This window comes from Plasmodium sp. gorilla clade G2 (assembly GCF_900097015.1).
Source record: "Plasmodium sp. gorilla clade G2 genome assembly, chromosome: 8".
NCBI lineage: Eukaryota > Apicomplexa > Aconoidasida > Haemosporida > Plasmodiidae > Plasmodium > Plasmodium adleri (nom. inval.).
In genome coordinates, this window is record NC_041700.1 from 895,001 (window position 1) to 911,610 (window position 16,610).

General features: G+C 18.6%; 4 protein-coding genes across 4 annotated transcripts in view; 2 read left to right on the forward strand and 2 right to left on the reverse strand.

The window, feature by feature from the left end:
- The window catches only part of PADL01_0822400 (RNA-binding protein, putative), a gene marked incomplete at both ends in the record, with an annotated part of 1,243 nt that extends 419 nt beyond the window's left edge, over positions 1–824 (reverse strand). Inside the window, 2 exons of the mRNA XM_028681574.1 lie at positions 76–519; positions 765–824. Of these exons, the coding sequence (XP_028537938.1) occupies positions 76–519; positions 765–824 (504 nt within the window). The remainder of the gene's footprint in view (positions 1–75; positions 520–764) is intronic.
- A 4,510-nt stretch (positions 825–5,334) lies between these two features.
- Positions 5,335–10,289, forward strand: PADL01_0822500 (histone acetyltransferase GCN5; the record flags this gene model as incomplete). The annotated part of the gene is made up of 4 exons (XM_028681575.1): positions 5,335–8,841; positions 8,981–9,395; positions 9,485–9,993; positions 10,128–10,289. The coding sequence occupies 4 exons, from the start codon at positions 5,335–5,337 to the stop codon at positions 10,287–10,289; spliced, it is 4,593 nt and encodes a 1,530-aa protein (XP_028537939.1).
- An 828-nt stretch (positions 10,290–11,117) lies between these two features.
- Positions 11,118–13,121, forward strand: PADL01_0822600 (alpha/beta hydrolase, putative; the record flags this gene model as incomplete). Its single annotated transcript, XM_028681576.1, has 5 exons — positions 11,118–11,603; positions 11,721–12,304; positions 12,418–12,455; positions 12,544–12,816; positions 13,018–13,121. The coding sequence occupies 5 exons, from the start codon at positions 11,118–11,120 to the stop codon at positions 13,119–13,121; spliced, it is 1,485 nt and encodes a 494-aa protein (XP_028537940.1).
- A 721-nt stretch (positions 13,122–13,842) lies between these two features.
- On the reverse strand, positions 13,843–15,348 carry PADL01_0822700 (inner membrane complex protein 1i, putative; the record flags this gene model as incomplete). Its single annotated transcript, XM_028681577.1, has 1 exon — positions 13,843–15,348. One exon carries the CDS (start codon positions 15,346–15,348, stop codon positions 13,843–13,845), a length of 1,506 nt encoding a protein of 501 aa, XP_028537941.1.
- Between the last annotated feature and the right edge of the window lie 1,262 nt (positions 15,349–16,610).

The following is a 16,610-nucleotide window of genomic DNA, read 5'->3' on the forward strand; positions in this document are numbered from 1 at the left end:
CATACATACATACACATATATATATATATATATATTTATTTATATTTATATTTATATTTTTTTTTTTTTTTTTACTTGATATAACTCCATGTCTGTCCAGTGAGATGGTAAATGAAAAACAAAAACATTTGCACCTGGTGGTCCAAAGGAGGGTGCTGAACCCTTCCCTGGAAAATTTGTTGCGGACATTTCTTTTGGTTTTTCCCATTGTGAATGTCCTGTTACTGAATTATAATAATATGGATGACCATCTGTTGTTACATGTTTTTGCCATACATTTTTATTTCCTCCTTGAGCATCATTTGTATTATTATATTTATAACTTGCAAATCTTACATCTAATGGTCTTTGGCTATTTGGAAAAATACATTTATAGTCTAAAGCTTCAATTGCTTTATATGCTTCAGACCTTTGCTCGTATGTAATAAATGCCCATCCTCTTGGACTCTGAGCCGTAGCTGGTACGTAATAAACTTGTGTTATGGTACCATACTTTGCTGCCTCAGTTTTTAGTTCTTCCTAAAAAGAAGTAATTACATATATATATATATATATATATATATATATATATATATATATATATATAAATTTATATTTATATATATGTAAACTTGAACAGTAAAAGAATCTACAACATAGAAACAATTAGTTCATATGCAATAAAATAAGATACACACACACACAAAAAGAAAAAAAAAAAAAAAAAATACAAAAAAATAGATATTTAATATATATAATATATATATTATTGATTCTTTTCTTACCTCCGTTACATCTTTAGGTATACTTCCAATAAAAATTTTACTTGAATTTGTTAATGACATTTTTATTAATAGATATAAATATATAATATATGTATGTATTTATATATATATTTATAGATATATATATTTTTCTTTTTTAATTTTTTTACACAATTTTTAACAAAAAATATGCATTAGCTTTATATATAAATATATATAATACTATATGTATTATTATATATATATATATATATATGAAGAAAAAAAAAATTACGAATAATATACAGTACAAATATAATAACTGACTTGAAAAGTTAACATATAAATAAGCACAAAAATATATATATATAAATATATATATATATATATATATATATATATATATATATGTATTATCAAATATGCATATTAATATAAATGTACATAAATATTATATATATATATATATAAAAGATTCAAAAAATTTACATATGTATATTTAATATATATATATATATATAGATATATTTTTTTAATTTATAAAAAGATTTCAAATTTATTAAATTAGACGACTATCATAAAAAAAAAATATAAGTATAAAATTATATATATAAAAATAAAAAGACTAATAAACATGAAGACTTTATTTACTTAATTTGAGTTTTCTTTTCCCTCTTGTATTTTTAATTAATAAAAAAAAAAAAAAAAAAGTAATCATAAATAGTATATAAAATAATATAAAATATATTTATTATAAATATATATAAATATATTATATATATATAATATGTATATCTTCAATTCTTCTTATAACAAATTCATTTTGTTAAATATATTATAATGTATATATATATATATATATATATATATATATATATATATAATATATTATTGTATAAGTATGTCCTTTTTTTTTTTTCATAACTTTTGTCCTGTTATATATATATATAATAATATATAATTAATTAATTTCTAAAAATTATCCATTTATTAAATATACTTATATATTTATATATATATAATATTTATAATTATGTTGAATTCTTAAACGTATAAGTTATATAACAATATATATATATATAATATAATTTATATATAATTTTATATATATTTATTATATATACATATATATATATTATAATATATATATATATAAAATCAATAATTATTCTTTTCTTCTGTTTTTTTTATAATATTTTTTTAATATATATTTTTTTCCTTTTTTTTTATAAATTGTTATTATCTTTTTTTTATATATAATATATATATATTTTATTATTATTTTTTTTTTTTTTTTGTAGCATACGGTTTTATATTTTATATTTTAAATTTTATATTTTTTTTTTCCCCTCTTTGGTAATCTTATTTAATATATATATATTTTTTTTCAATATTATTTTTATATTATTGTACATATAAAAAAACTATGAATTGTTTTATTTTATTATGCTTCTTCTTATTATAATTTATTATTATTATTATTGCATATTATTATATAAATTATAATGTATATAATAAATAAATATATATATAATAATAATAATGTTATAATAATATTTCTATTAATATATTATAAAATTTATATATGAATAATAAATATATAATCAATTTTATACATAAATAAAAAATAATATATATCATATGTGAAAAACCAAAAAATCATAATATAAAGAAAATATATATATATTATAATATAAATATTCCAAAATATATAAATAAAAAAATGTAATATATAAAAAAAAAAAAAAAAAATGAGATAAAATAAAATAATGTATAATAATAATAATAAAGAAGTGAAAATAATTTCTTAAAAGTAATTTTTTTAAATTGAATTTCTAAGCGTTAAAGAAAAATAAAATATAATATAAATAATAATGAAATAAATACATCACATATTTTACATTTCAATAAAATTTTTTCTTGTATATATATATATATTTTATTATTTTATTATTTTTTGTGTTTTAAAGAAAAGTGATAGGAAGATATATAATATATAAAAAAAAAAAAAAAAAAAAAAAAAAATGTTGAAAATATAATACATATATAAATGTTACTGTGATTATATATATATATATTTTAAATAATATATATTATTATAGTATATCCTTATGGGGTATTTATTTTTTAATACATATATATATTATATATATATAATTATAAGAATATATCTTTATGGGGATATATTTTTTTTAATATACAAATAACATATATGTATATATATAATAATATATTGTTATGGGTACTGTATTTCTAAATATATAAATAATATTATATATTTCTTTTTCTTTTTCTTTTTCTTTTTCTTTTTTTTTCCACTATTAGAGATTAGTACTGCACGTTATAATAATAATAATAATAATAATATATATATAATTAAAAAAAAAAAAATTATATATATATATTTATATATATATTTATTTTAATGTATAATATAGCATTTTGCATAATTCTTAATATACATATTATGTTTTTTTTTTCTTTGTGTTCTGTACGTTTTCATTAAAAATAACATATATATATTTTATAAGGGTATATAAAAAAGAAAAAAGGAAAATATATATTTTTTTTTTTTTGTTATAATAAATTATATGCTTTTATCATATCTTTATATATATATTATATTTATAATATATGTGTATATTAAAAGTAAATTATCCACATATGTTAAAATAAAAAAAAAAAATAAAAACTGGTATTTATGTATTTTTATATTTATATATATTGTTGTCCATTTGGAACGTTTGAATTAAGGATGTTCTCGTATTTGAGTTAATTGATATAAAAAATTATTCTTAAAAAAAAATATAAAAATATAACAATATAGTTAATATTTTTATATATCTTAAAGAAAATATTGCCTTGTTTAAACAAAACAATAATAACCTAGATGTATCAACATATAAATAAATATATATATATATATATATTTATATTTATATATATATTATTATTATTATCCTTTGATGAAATTAGGAATATATAATTTCGTACAATGATTGGAATTTAAAAAAAAAAATAAATGAAAAATTGAGGTATCATTAAATAATTATTTTGTTCCATTACTTTAATTTATGTTACATTTTTTTTTAACCTATTTTGTAAACCATAAGAATAAGATTTTAAAAAGATACGTAATTTATTTCTTTATTTTTTAAAAACATATAATATATATTATATATATATATATATTTATTTATTTATTTTTCCTTTTTTTTTTTTTTTTTTACGGATCATAAGGGAAATTAAGCTTTCTATAAATATTTAATATATTTCATTTATTTTCCATTATATAAATATTTTATATTTATTAAACTATATCATACTATGCAATTGAAAGAAAATGTATTTCAAATATATACTTTTTAAATTTTATAACACTGATAAATGAAATTAAATACAAAAGTATAAAGAATAATAAACCTACATACATACATATATATATATATATATATATATATATATATATATATATGTTTAGATTAATATTTAAAAATAATAAAAAATTATTATTTTCCTTTTTATGACAAAAAAATAAAATATGATATTAAATGACTAATGAACTATATAAAAAAAACCTCTAAAATTAATGATCTTTTATTACAAATATATAATATATATATATCAATAAATATTAAACAAAGATATATAGTTATAATAACATGAAAAGTATAAATATTATAAAACATGGAAAATTAAAAATATAGGAATGATAACTTATTTTTAAAGCTAGGAAATATAAATATTTATAATTTATGTACAAAAATATGAAAATTATTTTGTAAAATCTATAAAATAAATAAAAATAAGTACATAAAAAAGAATATTTATTATATATATATAATTAACATTATCAAATAGGTACATCTTTATAAATTTATTTAGTTCATTTCTTTATTATTATTAATTAAATTATTTAGATATTATAATATATTATATTATATTGTAAATAATATATAAATATATATATAATATTATAATATTTACTATTATATTATAAGGGCAAAAAATATATATATATTATATATATATATATATATATATATATTCTGACGCATTACCAATTATTATATATACATAATAATAATATATATATTATACCTTTCTAATAATACAAGATTTCAAGAAGAAATCCCCCCCCTCCAAAAAAAAAAAAAAAAAAAAAAAAAAAATTAATTAAAATGAAATAAAAAACTGATATTCATTTTTAATATTATACATTAATTAATTTTTTTTTTTTTTTTCTTTTTGTAAAAATATAAAAAATTTATATGTAATATATATATATATAATATATATTATTTAAAATAAAATTATATTACCTTTTTATTTGATAATATATATATTATATATGTATATTTATTTTTTAAAATGGGAAAAAGAAAGGAAAAAAAAAAATATTCACATATATTTTTATTATATATATATTTACCATAAAAATAAGAATATATATATTTAGCATCAATATATATATTATTATATGTATATGTTTTTAAATATATATATATATATATATTTATATATATATTTATAATATAACACATTGTTGATTTATATTTTATTTTTTTTTATAAAATATTTTCATTGCGAAAAACTATTGTATTAAAAAAGAATGGATTATTTGATTAGGAATAATGAATATTGTAATATTTTATATGATGAAAATGAATTATTAAGGAAAAGAAAAATAAATTATGAAGGTGGGAATTATCCTTATCAAATTAATTATTGGAATAATTATAATAATGAAATAAATATCAGTGATGATGATATGAATAGGGAAAAAGTAAATAATAAATTTGATAATACTTATAATAATATTAATAATAATATCTTTTATTTTCCTTGTAAAGGGGTCACAGACGAACCTAGATTGTGTTATAAAAAAAGAAATACTTACAATGAAAATATTAAGGATAACTTAGAATATGATAAGAATGTAAATAATCATGACTATGATAACAGTAAAGATATATCAGACAATTTTATGAAGAATGAGTGTGGTAAGATGAAAAAATGTGGAGAAAGTACTGAGGAGAACAATGATAATGATAATAATAACAATGAGAGTAATAGTAATAATAATGAGAGTAATAGTAATAATAATGAGAGTAATAATAATAATAATGAGAGTAATAATAATAATAATGAGAGTAATAATAATAATGAGAATAATAATAATAATGAGAATAATAACAATAATAACAACAATAACAATAATAATAACAACAATAATAACAACAATAATAACAACAATAATAACAACAATAATAACAACAATAATAACAACAACAATAATAATAACAATAATAATAACAACAACAATAATAACAATAATAATGATAAGAATGAAGATGATGAAAATACTACTGGGAAAGGGAAAAAAACAGAAGTGAAAAAACGTGCAGGCAGAAAAAGAAATGATTCCACATTGTATGGCAATAGTAATACAATGTTAAAAAATAGCTTTTTACAAAATAATAAAATGATATATAATAATATGGATCATATAAATGATACTAATGAACAAGATAAATTTTTATTTGAACAAAGAAAAATGATGATGAATAATAAAATGGAAAATATGGGCCCCAATATGAATATGACAAATAAAAATTATTTTCAAAGTGTAAATAACATGAAATTGAATGTAGAAAATAATAAAAATCTTATAGGTTTAAATGCAAATAATATAAATAATTATCCAAATAATATAAATAATATTAATAGTAATATGAATATACCAAAAAATATAAACCTTCATTCAAACAAACAAATGATGTTTATGAATAATAATATGAATGTACATGCAAAAACAAATAAATTAAATGATGTAGCTAGAGTGAATAGTATAAATTTTAATGAAGAAAATAAAATGGCTGTTATAAATGATGATACGCGAATGGATAATAAAATGAGAGATATGATGAAAAGTGGTGGGATGGATATACATTTAAAAAATGAAGAATCTTTATATATGAATAATATGTATAATATGAATAGTAATAATCCAAATAGTATACCTAGAATGAGTACAATGAATATTGGAAAACCTATGAATAATTTTAATAATATGAATATGCCTATAAATAATATAAATGCTTATAACAATCACATGATTAATTCGTATAATAATATGATGATTACAAATAATATGAACAATATAAATACCATAAATCATATGAACAATAATAATAATAATAATAGTAATAGTAATTTTGGGCAACATGTTCAGGCACTACAATTTATGAATCCTAATATGAATAACGACATGAACAATAATATGAATAATAATATGAATAATAATATGAATAATAATATGAATAATAATATGAATAATAATATGAATAATAATATGAATAATAATATGAATAATAGTATGAATAATAATATAAATAATAATATAAATAATAATATGAATAATAATATAAATAATAATATAAATAATAATATGAATAATAATATGAATAATAATAATAATAATATCCTTTTGAATAATAACCAGAGTAATGCACATATTCATATGAATAACAACATGAATTTAAATCCCACTGGAAATAATTCATTTTTTAATAATTCAAATAAACATCTCAATATGATGACTATGAGCTCAAAAAATAAAAAAAACGCTATATTAAAGAATACAGGTAATAACGAATTTGAAAATATAAAAAGAGTTCATTCAAACTGCTCTAATAGTAATAAAAAATCAATTAAAATGAGTAGCAATGAAAATAATAATACAACAACAACTGTTATAAAAAATATAAGAGTTGAGAATATAAAGTTTAATGAAAGTATTAATTTGAAAAATGTAGATGGCTTAGATCTAAGTACTAATTTTGTTAATGGGAAATATATATCCAAATTAAATAATGATGAGAAAATATATAATGTAGTACATTCTATTGTAAAAGATTCTCTCAAGGATTGTTTAGTTGATTTTTATAATAATGCAAATTATATTTTTAAAGATAAATTAGATTTTGTATGTAATAGTAATACACCCACATGTAATAATTTAAATGATTTAGAGGACAACAAAAAGGATCAGGAGGATGGAGATAAACATAATTATTCACTTGAAAAGAAAGATAATGAAGAACATGCAAATAATAATTCTGATAATAAACTTGATGGTTTTGAATTAGGTATAAATAAAACACCAGAAAATAAGGAAGATCAAAATGGAAATGACAAAATAATAAATGACAAAATAATAAATGATAATATAATAAATGATAATATAATAAATGATAATATAATAAATGATAATATAATAAATGACAAAATAATAAATGATAATATAATAAATGATGATATAAATGATGATAATAAAACGAATACACCCAAACCAAGAACACCTAAAAATGAAGCTAAAAATGTTATAACCTCTTCCTTATTGTCAGGCTTTAATATATTTAGTGCCTTTAGTAATAGTAATACACCTAACTCGAAAAAAAAAAAATATGATCAAGAGGAAGAAAAGGAAGAAAAAAAAAAATTAGAAGAAGAAGTAGAAGAAGAAAATAATAAATGTAAAGATAAAAGTGATGAGAATGAAAATAAGTCTCCTCAAAATGAAGATAATAAAAATATTATCAATAATAATAATGAAAATAATGTTTTAGACAAACAAAATAATGTACAAGAATCTATAGATAAGTTAGAAAATATTGATACAGATAGTAATATTAAGAGAGATGTACTAAATAATAATGTAGAAGATAATGAAGAAGATAGAGAATATATTTTAGTAGAAATTACAAAAAGTATATGTTCCATAATCAATTTACAACAATTAATGCCTGTTAATACAAGGTTAGCTAACCCTAATCTGATATATGATCCAAATTATGAAACCATATATTCTAAATGGAAAACATTTTTAAGAAAAGAGCAATCAAGTGGAAATTTAATTAGTAACTGTTTTTCAAGAGATTTCTTACATACTGTTTTGTTATGTAATTATGTTACTATAATTGAGGATTTAAGAAAAACAGCTGTTAAGAAAAAGTTGAAATATTTCTTCTTACACTTATGTTTGGAATCTGGAATATCGATTAACGTAGCATTGATGTTGTTTATAAATGCAACTAAGCAGAGTGATAAGTTACAGGTATTAAGAGTATATATATTTTTATAATTCTATGAACGATATTTTGTGTATGGATGTATATATATGGATAGATAAATAAATAAATAAATATATATATATATATATATATATATACATATTTTTTTTTTTGTGTGTATAGTCTTTACTACCTTCCGAAACTGGATTAGGATATTTACACAGAGATGCAGGTGGAGCAAAAGAAGAGAATATGGGTATTATAACATTTGAATGTATAACGAACGATAGGGAACCAGATCATTTAATAAAATTAATAACTTTGAAAAATATTTTCTCAAGACAGTTACCAAAAATGCCAAGAGAATATATAGTAAGGCTTGTATTTGATAGGAATCATTATACCTTTTGTTTATTAAAAAAAAATACAGTTATAGGTGGAGTATGTTTCAGGCCATATTTTGAACAAAAATTTGCGGAAATTGCATTTTTAGCTGTTACTTCAACAGAGCAGGTTAAAGGATATGGTACAAGATTAATGAATCATTTGAAGGAGCATGTAAAGAAGTTTGGTATTGAATATTTCTTAACCTATGCAGGTATGTACATAAAATGGAATACGACAATAAATATATATATATATATAATATATATATATGTGTGTAATTATTTATTTATTTTTGTACAGACAACTTTGCCATAGGATATTTTAGAAAACAAGGATTTTCACAAAAAATTTCTATGCCAAAAGAAAGATGGTTTGGATATATTAAAGATTATGATGGTGGTACATTAATGGAATGTTATATTTTCCCAAACATCAATTATTTGAGACTTTCGGAAATGTTATATGAACAAAAAAAAACAGTAAAGAAAGCTATACATTTTATAAAACCTCAAGTTATATATAAAGGTATTAATTATTTTGCTGATAATAAAGGAGCTGCTTTACATCCAAGTACTATTCCTGGATTATTAGAAGTTGGATGGAAAAAAGAAACAAGGGAAATAACTAAAAAGGTTCAACATAAAGAAGTTCAATTGAAAGATCAAATCTTAGCTGTTCTTGATCATTTAGAAAAACAACAATCCGCATGGCCATTTCTTAAGCCAGTTAGTCTTTCAGAAGCTCCTGATTATTATGATATTATAAAAGAACCAACAGATATTTTAACCATGAGAAGAAAGGCCAGACATGTAATATATATATATAAATAAATATGTGTATATAGATATGTGTTTATATTTCTACTTTAAAAATTTTAGTCATTGTTAATATTATATATTATTATTTTTTTATTTATTTATTTATTTTTTATTTTTTTTCTTAGGGGGATTATAAAACCAAGGAAGATTTTGGTATTGAGCTTAAGAGAATGTTTGATAATTGTCGTTTATATAATGCTCCAACAACTATTTATTTCAAATATGCAAATGAACTACAAACACTTATATGGCCTAAATATGAAGCCATAACTGATACAGCAAAATAGGATGGTCATTGTATATTTGTTTTTTTTTTTTTTTCTCTTTTTTCGTAAAGGATAATGTATACATATATATTAATAAAAAGCACCATATACATAATAGATATCATTATTTTTTATTTGATCCAATTAATAATACACTTTATTTGGGTGGAAAAATAAAAAATATGTATTTATTTTTCTTATATTTGTATACCAGATGAGCATATGATTATATTATACATTAAATTTTTTATTGATCATTTGTTTATCTCAATGGATTTAATCATTTACATATAAATATATATATATATATATATATATATATATAATTCTTTTTATTGATGTGATTAAATATAATACAGCCAATATATACATTTATTCCGAAATAATTTTTTTATTTTTATTCTTACATTATATTATATTATTTTATTTAATTTTAATTTTTTTTTTTTTTTTTTGTCCGTTTTAAAAAGACGCGATTAAAAAATAATTTATACACGAACATAATATTTTTTTATAATATTTTTTAAAGAATATCAATGAATTTGTAAATTATTTAAAACAAAGAGATATGTTTAAAATTTTTAAGTGAAAATATAGGATTATAAGGTTATATGCATATATATATTTAAATATGTATCAATATAAATAGGACTTTCGAAATTATTAGATATATATATATATATTATATATTTCATATTTGGATTTTATATAAAGTGAAAAAATGTAACGTTTGTGTTATTAGGTTTTCAAATGTAATATATTTTAAAAGGAGATATATAGATAGATATATATGTGGATGCATTTTTTAATTTTTTTTTTTTTTTTTTTTACTTCAAATGTTTGAAGAGTATGTTTCATTTATACGAACTGTTAATGTTTTTTTTAAGACATCCCAGGGATGAATATGATGAAGAATTTTTAGGTCCTATATTTATGCATTTTTATGATAAAAATTATTATAGGAAAGATATAATTATAAAAAATCGAAGAGGAGAGAAATTAAAATGTTCTTTTTTCACACCTTTTAATTATAATGAGAATACACCTTGTGTTATATATACACATTCTGCAAGTAGTTGTCAATTAGAAGTTTTGGATATACTACATATTCTTTTATTATGTGACTGTTCTATATTTTCCTATGATTGTTCAGGTTGTGGTTTATCAGATGGATATTATTCGACTAAGGGTTGGAATGAATCTCAAGATTTATATTTGATATTAAATCATTTACATAATGTAGAAAAGATAAAAAATTTTGTTTTATGGGGAAAATATTCCGGTGCTGTAACTTCAATAATAGCAGCAGCCTTGTATGGAAATATAAAATTGTTGGTAGGGATTAACGAATGAATTTAATAAAATATATTACTTTTGTGTTAATATATATATATACATATATTTACATTTATTTACGTTTTTTTTTTTTGTTTTTTTTTTTACTCTTTTCAGATTCTGGACTCACCATATGTATCTTTAATTGAATTATATAAAACAACATTTCACTTGAACGCTAAGAAAAAAGGAGAGATATTTTTTAAAAATGTCTGTTTATATTTAGTAAGGAAACAAATTAAAAAGAAGTTCCATTATGATATAAATAATGTGTGCCCAATATTTTTTATTGAAGATATTACAATACCTACAATTTACATTATTTCAAAAAACGATAAAATAGTACATCCTGTTCATTCTTTATATTTTGCATATAAACAACAAAAAGCATATAAAATTTTTTTTATATCAGAATCTTCAACTCAAACATATGAAAATTTTTCTTATGAAAATAAATTAACTATAGCTATTAAAACCATATTATATGGATATTCTATTAATAGTACAGAATTTAAAAAGGTCTTTGATGTATATGCTTATTGGAAATTATTTTATAGTTTGAAAGATAAGTATGAAAATGAATTTGATTTTATTGATAAATTAATAACAAAAAAATTAAATCAAAAAAATAAAATTATTAAAAATGTTAAAAAGTTTATTCTATTCAAATATGAATCTAAGTCTTCTTTAAACTCATCAACGTATTTCAAGTAAAATAAAAAATAACATACTGATTAGGTATATAATATATATATATATAATAATTTCTTATTTATAATTTCTTTTTAAATTAACCTTTTTTACTCTTTTTTAGCCAGTCAACTATGGATTCCATTCGAGAATTCAATACGAGTAATATAAATATAAACATATATATGTTACATGTATATGTTAATGTCTGGGGAAAATATTTTATTTTATTTCGTTTTTATTTTGATAGATGATAAGGAATATTCTCAAGACAAATTATTCGCAGAAAATAAATGTGAAAACTATAATATTAACCAATATAAGCATTCCGGAAATATTAGTGAATGCTTATTTTCTGATATCGATATTATGACAGTTGATCGTAACGTTACCACCAATACTTTTAAAGATAAACTTTTGAATAATTTACATAACTTTAATCAAACATATGGAAATATTGAAGAACAACAAAAAGAATCGGAATTATTACACATGCAAAGCGCAAGAAGTTCTTTAAAATCAAGTATTAATATATATATATATATATATATATATATATATATATATATGAATTTTAATAAATAAATAAATATAAATACATATATTATCAATACATATACACAATATATCCTAAATAATATAACTCATTCGAATTATTAACCTACCATATTACGTCTACCTTATTCAACTAACATGAAACTTTTATTTTCCCCTTATTTTATAGAGAAAAATACATATAAAAAATCTTTAACATGGGATAGCAAACTTCAAAGTTCCATTACTTATTTCAAAGAAGATTGTCCATTTCAATTGTTAAAGAATGATTAAACAAAAAAAATTATTTTTTATATGTTTTTAAATTGGGTAAGGCAACACCAATTTTTTTTTTTTTTTTTTAAATATCTACATATATATATATATAAATCAATATAAATATTATATACTTTGTGATTAATATTTTATTTTTCCCTGTTTTTCATTTTTTAAAAAGATTATAATAAAAATGTACACCCCTAATATATATATATATATATATATATATATATATTTTTATTACAATATTTAATTCATAAAATATATATTTTTTAACGTATGTTAATTTGTTACCTAGAACGTTTGAAAATCTACCTATTATTTTTATTTCAGATATATTATATTAAAATAATATTACTTCCTATATATTATATATATATATAATAACAGAATCGTAAAATGTTATAAATTGTTTATTATATATATATATATGTGTATAGATACATTTATGTTTTTGGAAATATATATATACATAAATGTAGAAATATATATATAGAATTAACTATTATATATATATATATTTATTTATTTTTTTGAGGAAAAAAATATAGACAAAAAAGGAATAACAAAAATGTAGTCAAAAAAAAAAAAAAAAAAAAAAAAAAAAAAAAAAAATAGAATTATTTAATCTTTACGTCTTCGAAATATAAAAATATAGTAATATATGAATTGATGTTCAAATGAAAAAAGCTTTAATTTTTTTTTTTTTTTTTTTTTATTTATTTATCGTCAACGATTACATATTACCACAGCATTTATTAATAAAATTGCACAATGAAGCTTTGTATTTTTTTGATTTAGGTACATACTCTACAATTGTTGCAGGTCGTACTGATACAATTGCTTGCCCATTACTATTAGCATAGGAAGGAACAAAATTAGATTTCCCTGTAATCGAACGTGCGCCATATACACTAGGTAATGTTGAAAACCTTTCATTAGATATATGTAAATTCGATGAATGTGGATGTTTTTCTTCTACTATTTTGAGGTGTTCCATTGTATTTGTACTATAATTAGGAATATTATTTCTTTCCATTATTTTTTGAATATAACCATTAGAACCGTTATATGATTGGTTAACAAATGTTTTATCAAATTGTGGGTTCATATGATCTGAATAATATGTACCATACGTGTTAACATTATTATATACTGAACCACTAATATCTCTTAAATTAGATTCTACTATATTGTAATTATTATTACAGGAATTCATATAATTTTGTTCATAGGTCGGTTGTTCAATTCCTTTTTCTTCTGGTAAATGAATACTTACATGAGATACATTGGAATCCTTAAAACGTTCATCAATATCATAGTAATTTTCTTCCATATTGCTATTAATTATTTCCTTAGAATTGGTTTCTTCATCATTTATTTTTTCATTTTTCTCTGATGTAAAATCATAATTAGAATATTCATTTGTAGCTTCATGGTATCTTGTTTCATTTTTATGTTCCAAGTTTCCTTCAGTGTATTCCTCTTCATCAGATGTATCATTACCATCAACTACATTATTTTTATCTTTCAATGTTTCAACATTTTGGTTATCCATATTGGAAGATGATATCTCCAATTGTGAATAAACGTTAGGTGATGCATTGGTTGTTCCCATATGTCTATATGTTTCGATATTATAAATATCACTTTTTTCTTTGTTTATTTCGGATACAAATGAATTACCCTTCTCTGAAACATTACAAGAAATCTGTTGGTTTGTCTCATGCATATTTTTTCCTAAATGAATATTATTTTCATTCTTTGTCATATCACAGATTTCAGGTATTTCAAAGCTATTAGTCAAAATTTCTTTCTCAACTCTATTTACTTTTAATACTGGAACAACACGTTCTACAATTAGAGGGACCTTTTTTTCTATAATGTTTTCTTTATGAACGTATACTGGTATTTCTACAATTTTGTTTCTGTACTCTATTTTGGGTATATGTATAATTTTTTCCTTCTCTATTACTTTTGGCTGATACTTAATTTTGTCTAAGTAAATTGGTTTTGAAATATGTTTTGTTTTATAGGTAATTATAGGTTTAATAACATCTACATATTTATTTACATATTTAATTTGCTCTTTTTCTACTATTTTTTCTACATATTGAGTAACAGGAACTTTCACTACTTTTTCTTGTCGTATTGGCTTAAGAATTTTACTCTTCAAATGTTTTGAATGTTCAAAGGTGTAAGGAACACTAGAAGAAGGGACATTAATTGTTTCGCCTTGCATTTTTTCTTTTTCTCTTTTTAATATAAATGAATATATTATATATATAAACTATATGGAATATTGAATATATATATATATAATATATGTATGCATACACAGTATAACTTTTTACAGTTATATAATAAATTAAACAAGGATGAAAAAAAAAAAAAAAAAAAAGAAAAGAAAACAAAACAAAACAACAACAAATGTGTTTATATATGTAGTTTTGTTTATATGTATATATATGTGTCTATATTTACATAAATATGGTATAATACGTTCTTAATAGTATAAAAATATATTTACACACTATGTATATCTAAAGAAAAATACAATAATCAATATATATATATATATATATATATATAAGAATGCTTTTAAAACAAAAAAATAATAAATAAATATCAACACTAAATAAAATTGCAATTTTTTGTGTCCTAAAATAGTTTTTACAAATTTTTTTTTTTAATATGATATTTTGTATATGAAAAAAAAAAAAAAATAATATATATATTCTTTATAATTATATAGACATAAAAATTAAAAAAAAATATAAATATATACATATGGTAGATTACATTTATATATTCATATATATATATATATATTTTTTTTTTTCTTTAAATATTTTAATTCGCAATTTATTTATAGTTTTTTTAAAAAAATATACGAACTATATTATATTTTTATTATATTTTGGTTAGCTTGTTAAGGATAAATTATTAAATGTTCATGTTCTACAAGCCAGTTCATAAAAAAAAAAAAAAAAAAATTAAAATAATTATAATATTAATCGCTATTTAGTAATTTATTATTTTTCTGATATAATAATCATAATATTTGATTTAGGTTATTCCTTATAAAAAAAAATATATGATACATTAATTTTTGTATTATTTTGTTAATAGTTTCTTTATTTTTAACACATTACTGTACCTGTTATTGTGTACATAAAATAGGACACAGAAAAAAAAAAAAAAATAATAAGTACAATACGTAATGGCTATATATGTGCATATTTTTTTTTTTTTTTTTTTTTTTTTTTTTATGAATGCGTTCAGGCATATGTCCATTCTTTTTTTTTTTTTTTTTTTTTTTTTTTTTTAGCTGTACAAAAACATTCCATTTTCAAAAGCATTGAAAATAAGGAAATTACATTATACTTAATGCCATGTAGAATATATATACTTTATAAACAGATAAATATACCTTAGATGTGAATTTAAATATGAAAAAATGTTTCTTATTAAAAATAAAATAATAATGATAACATAAAATAA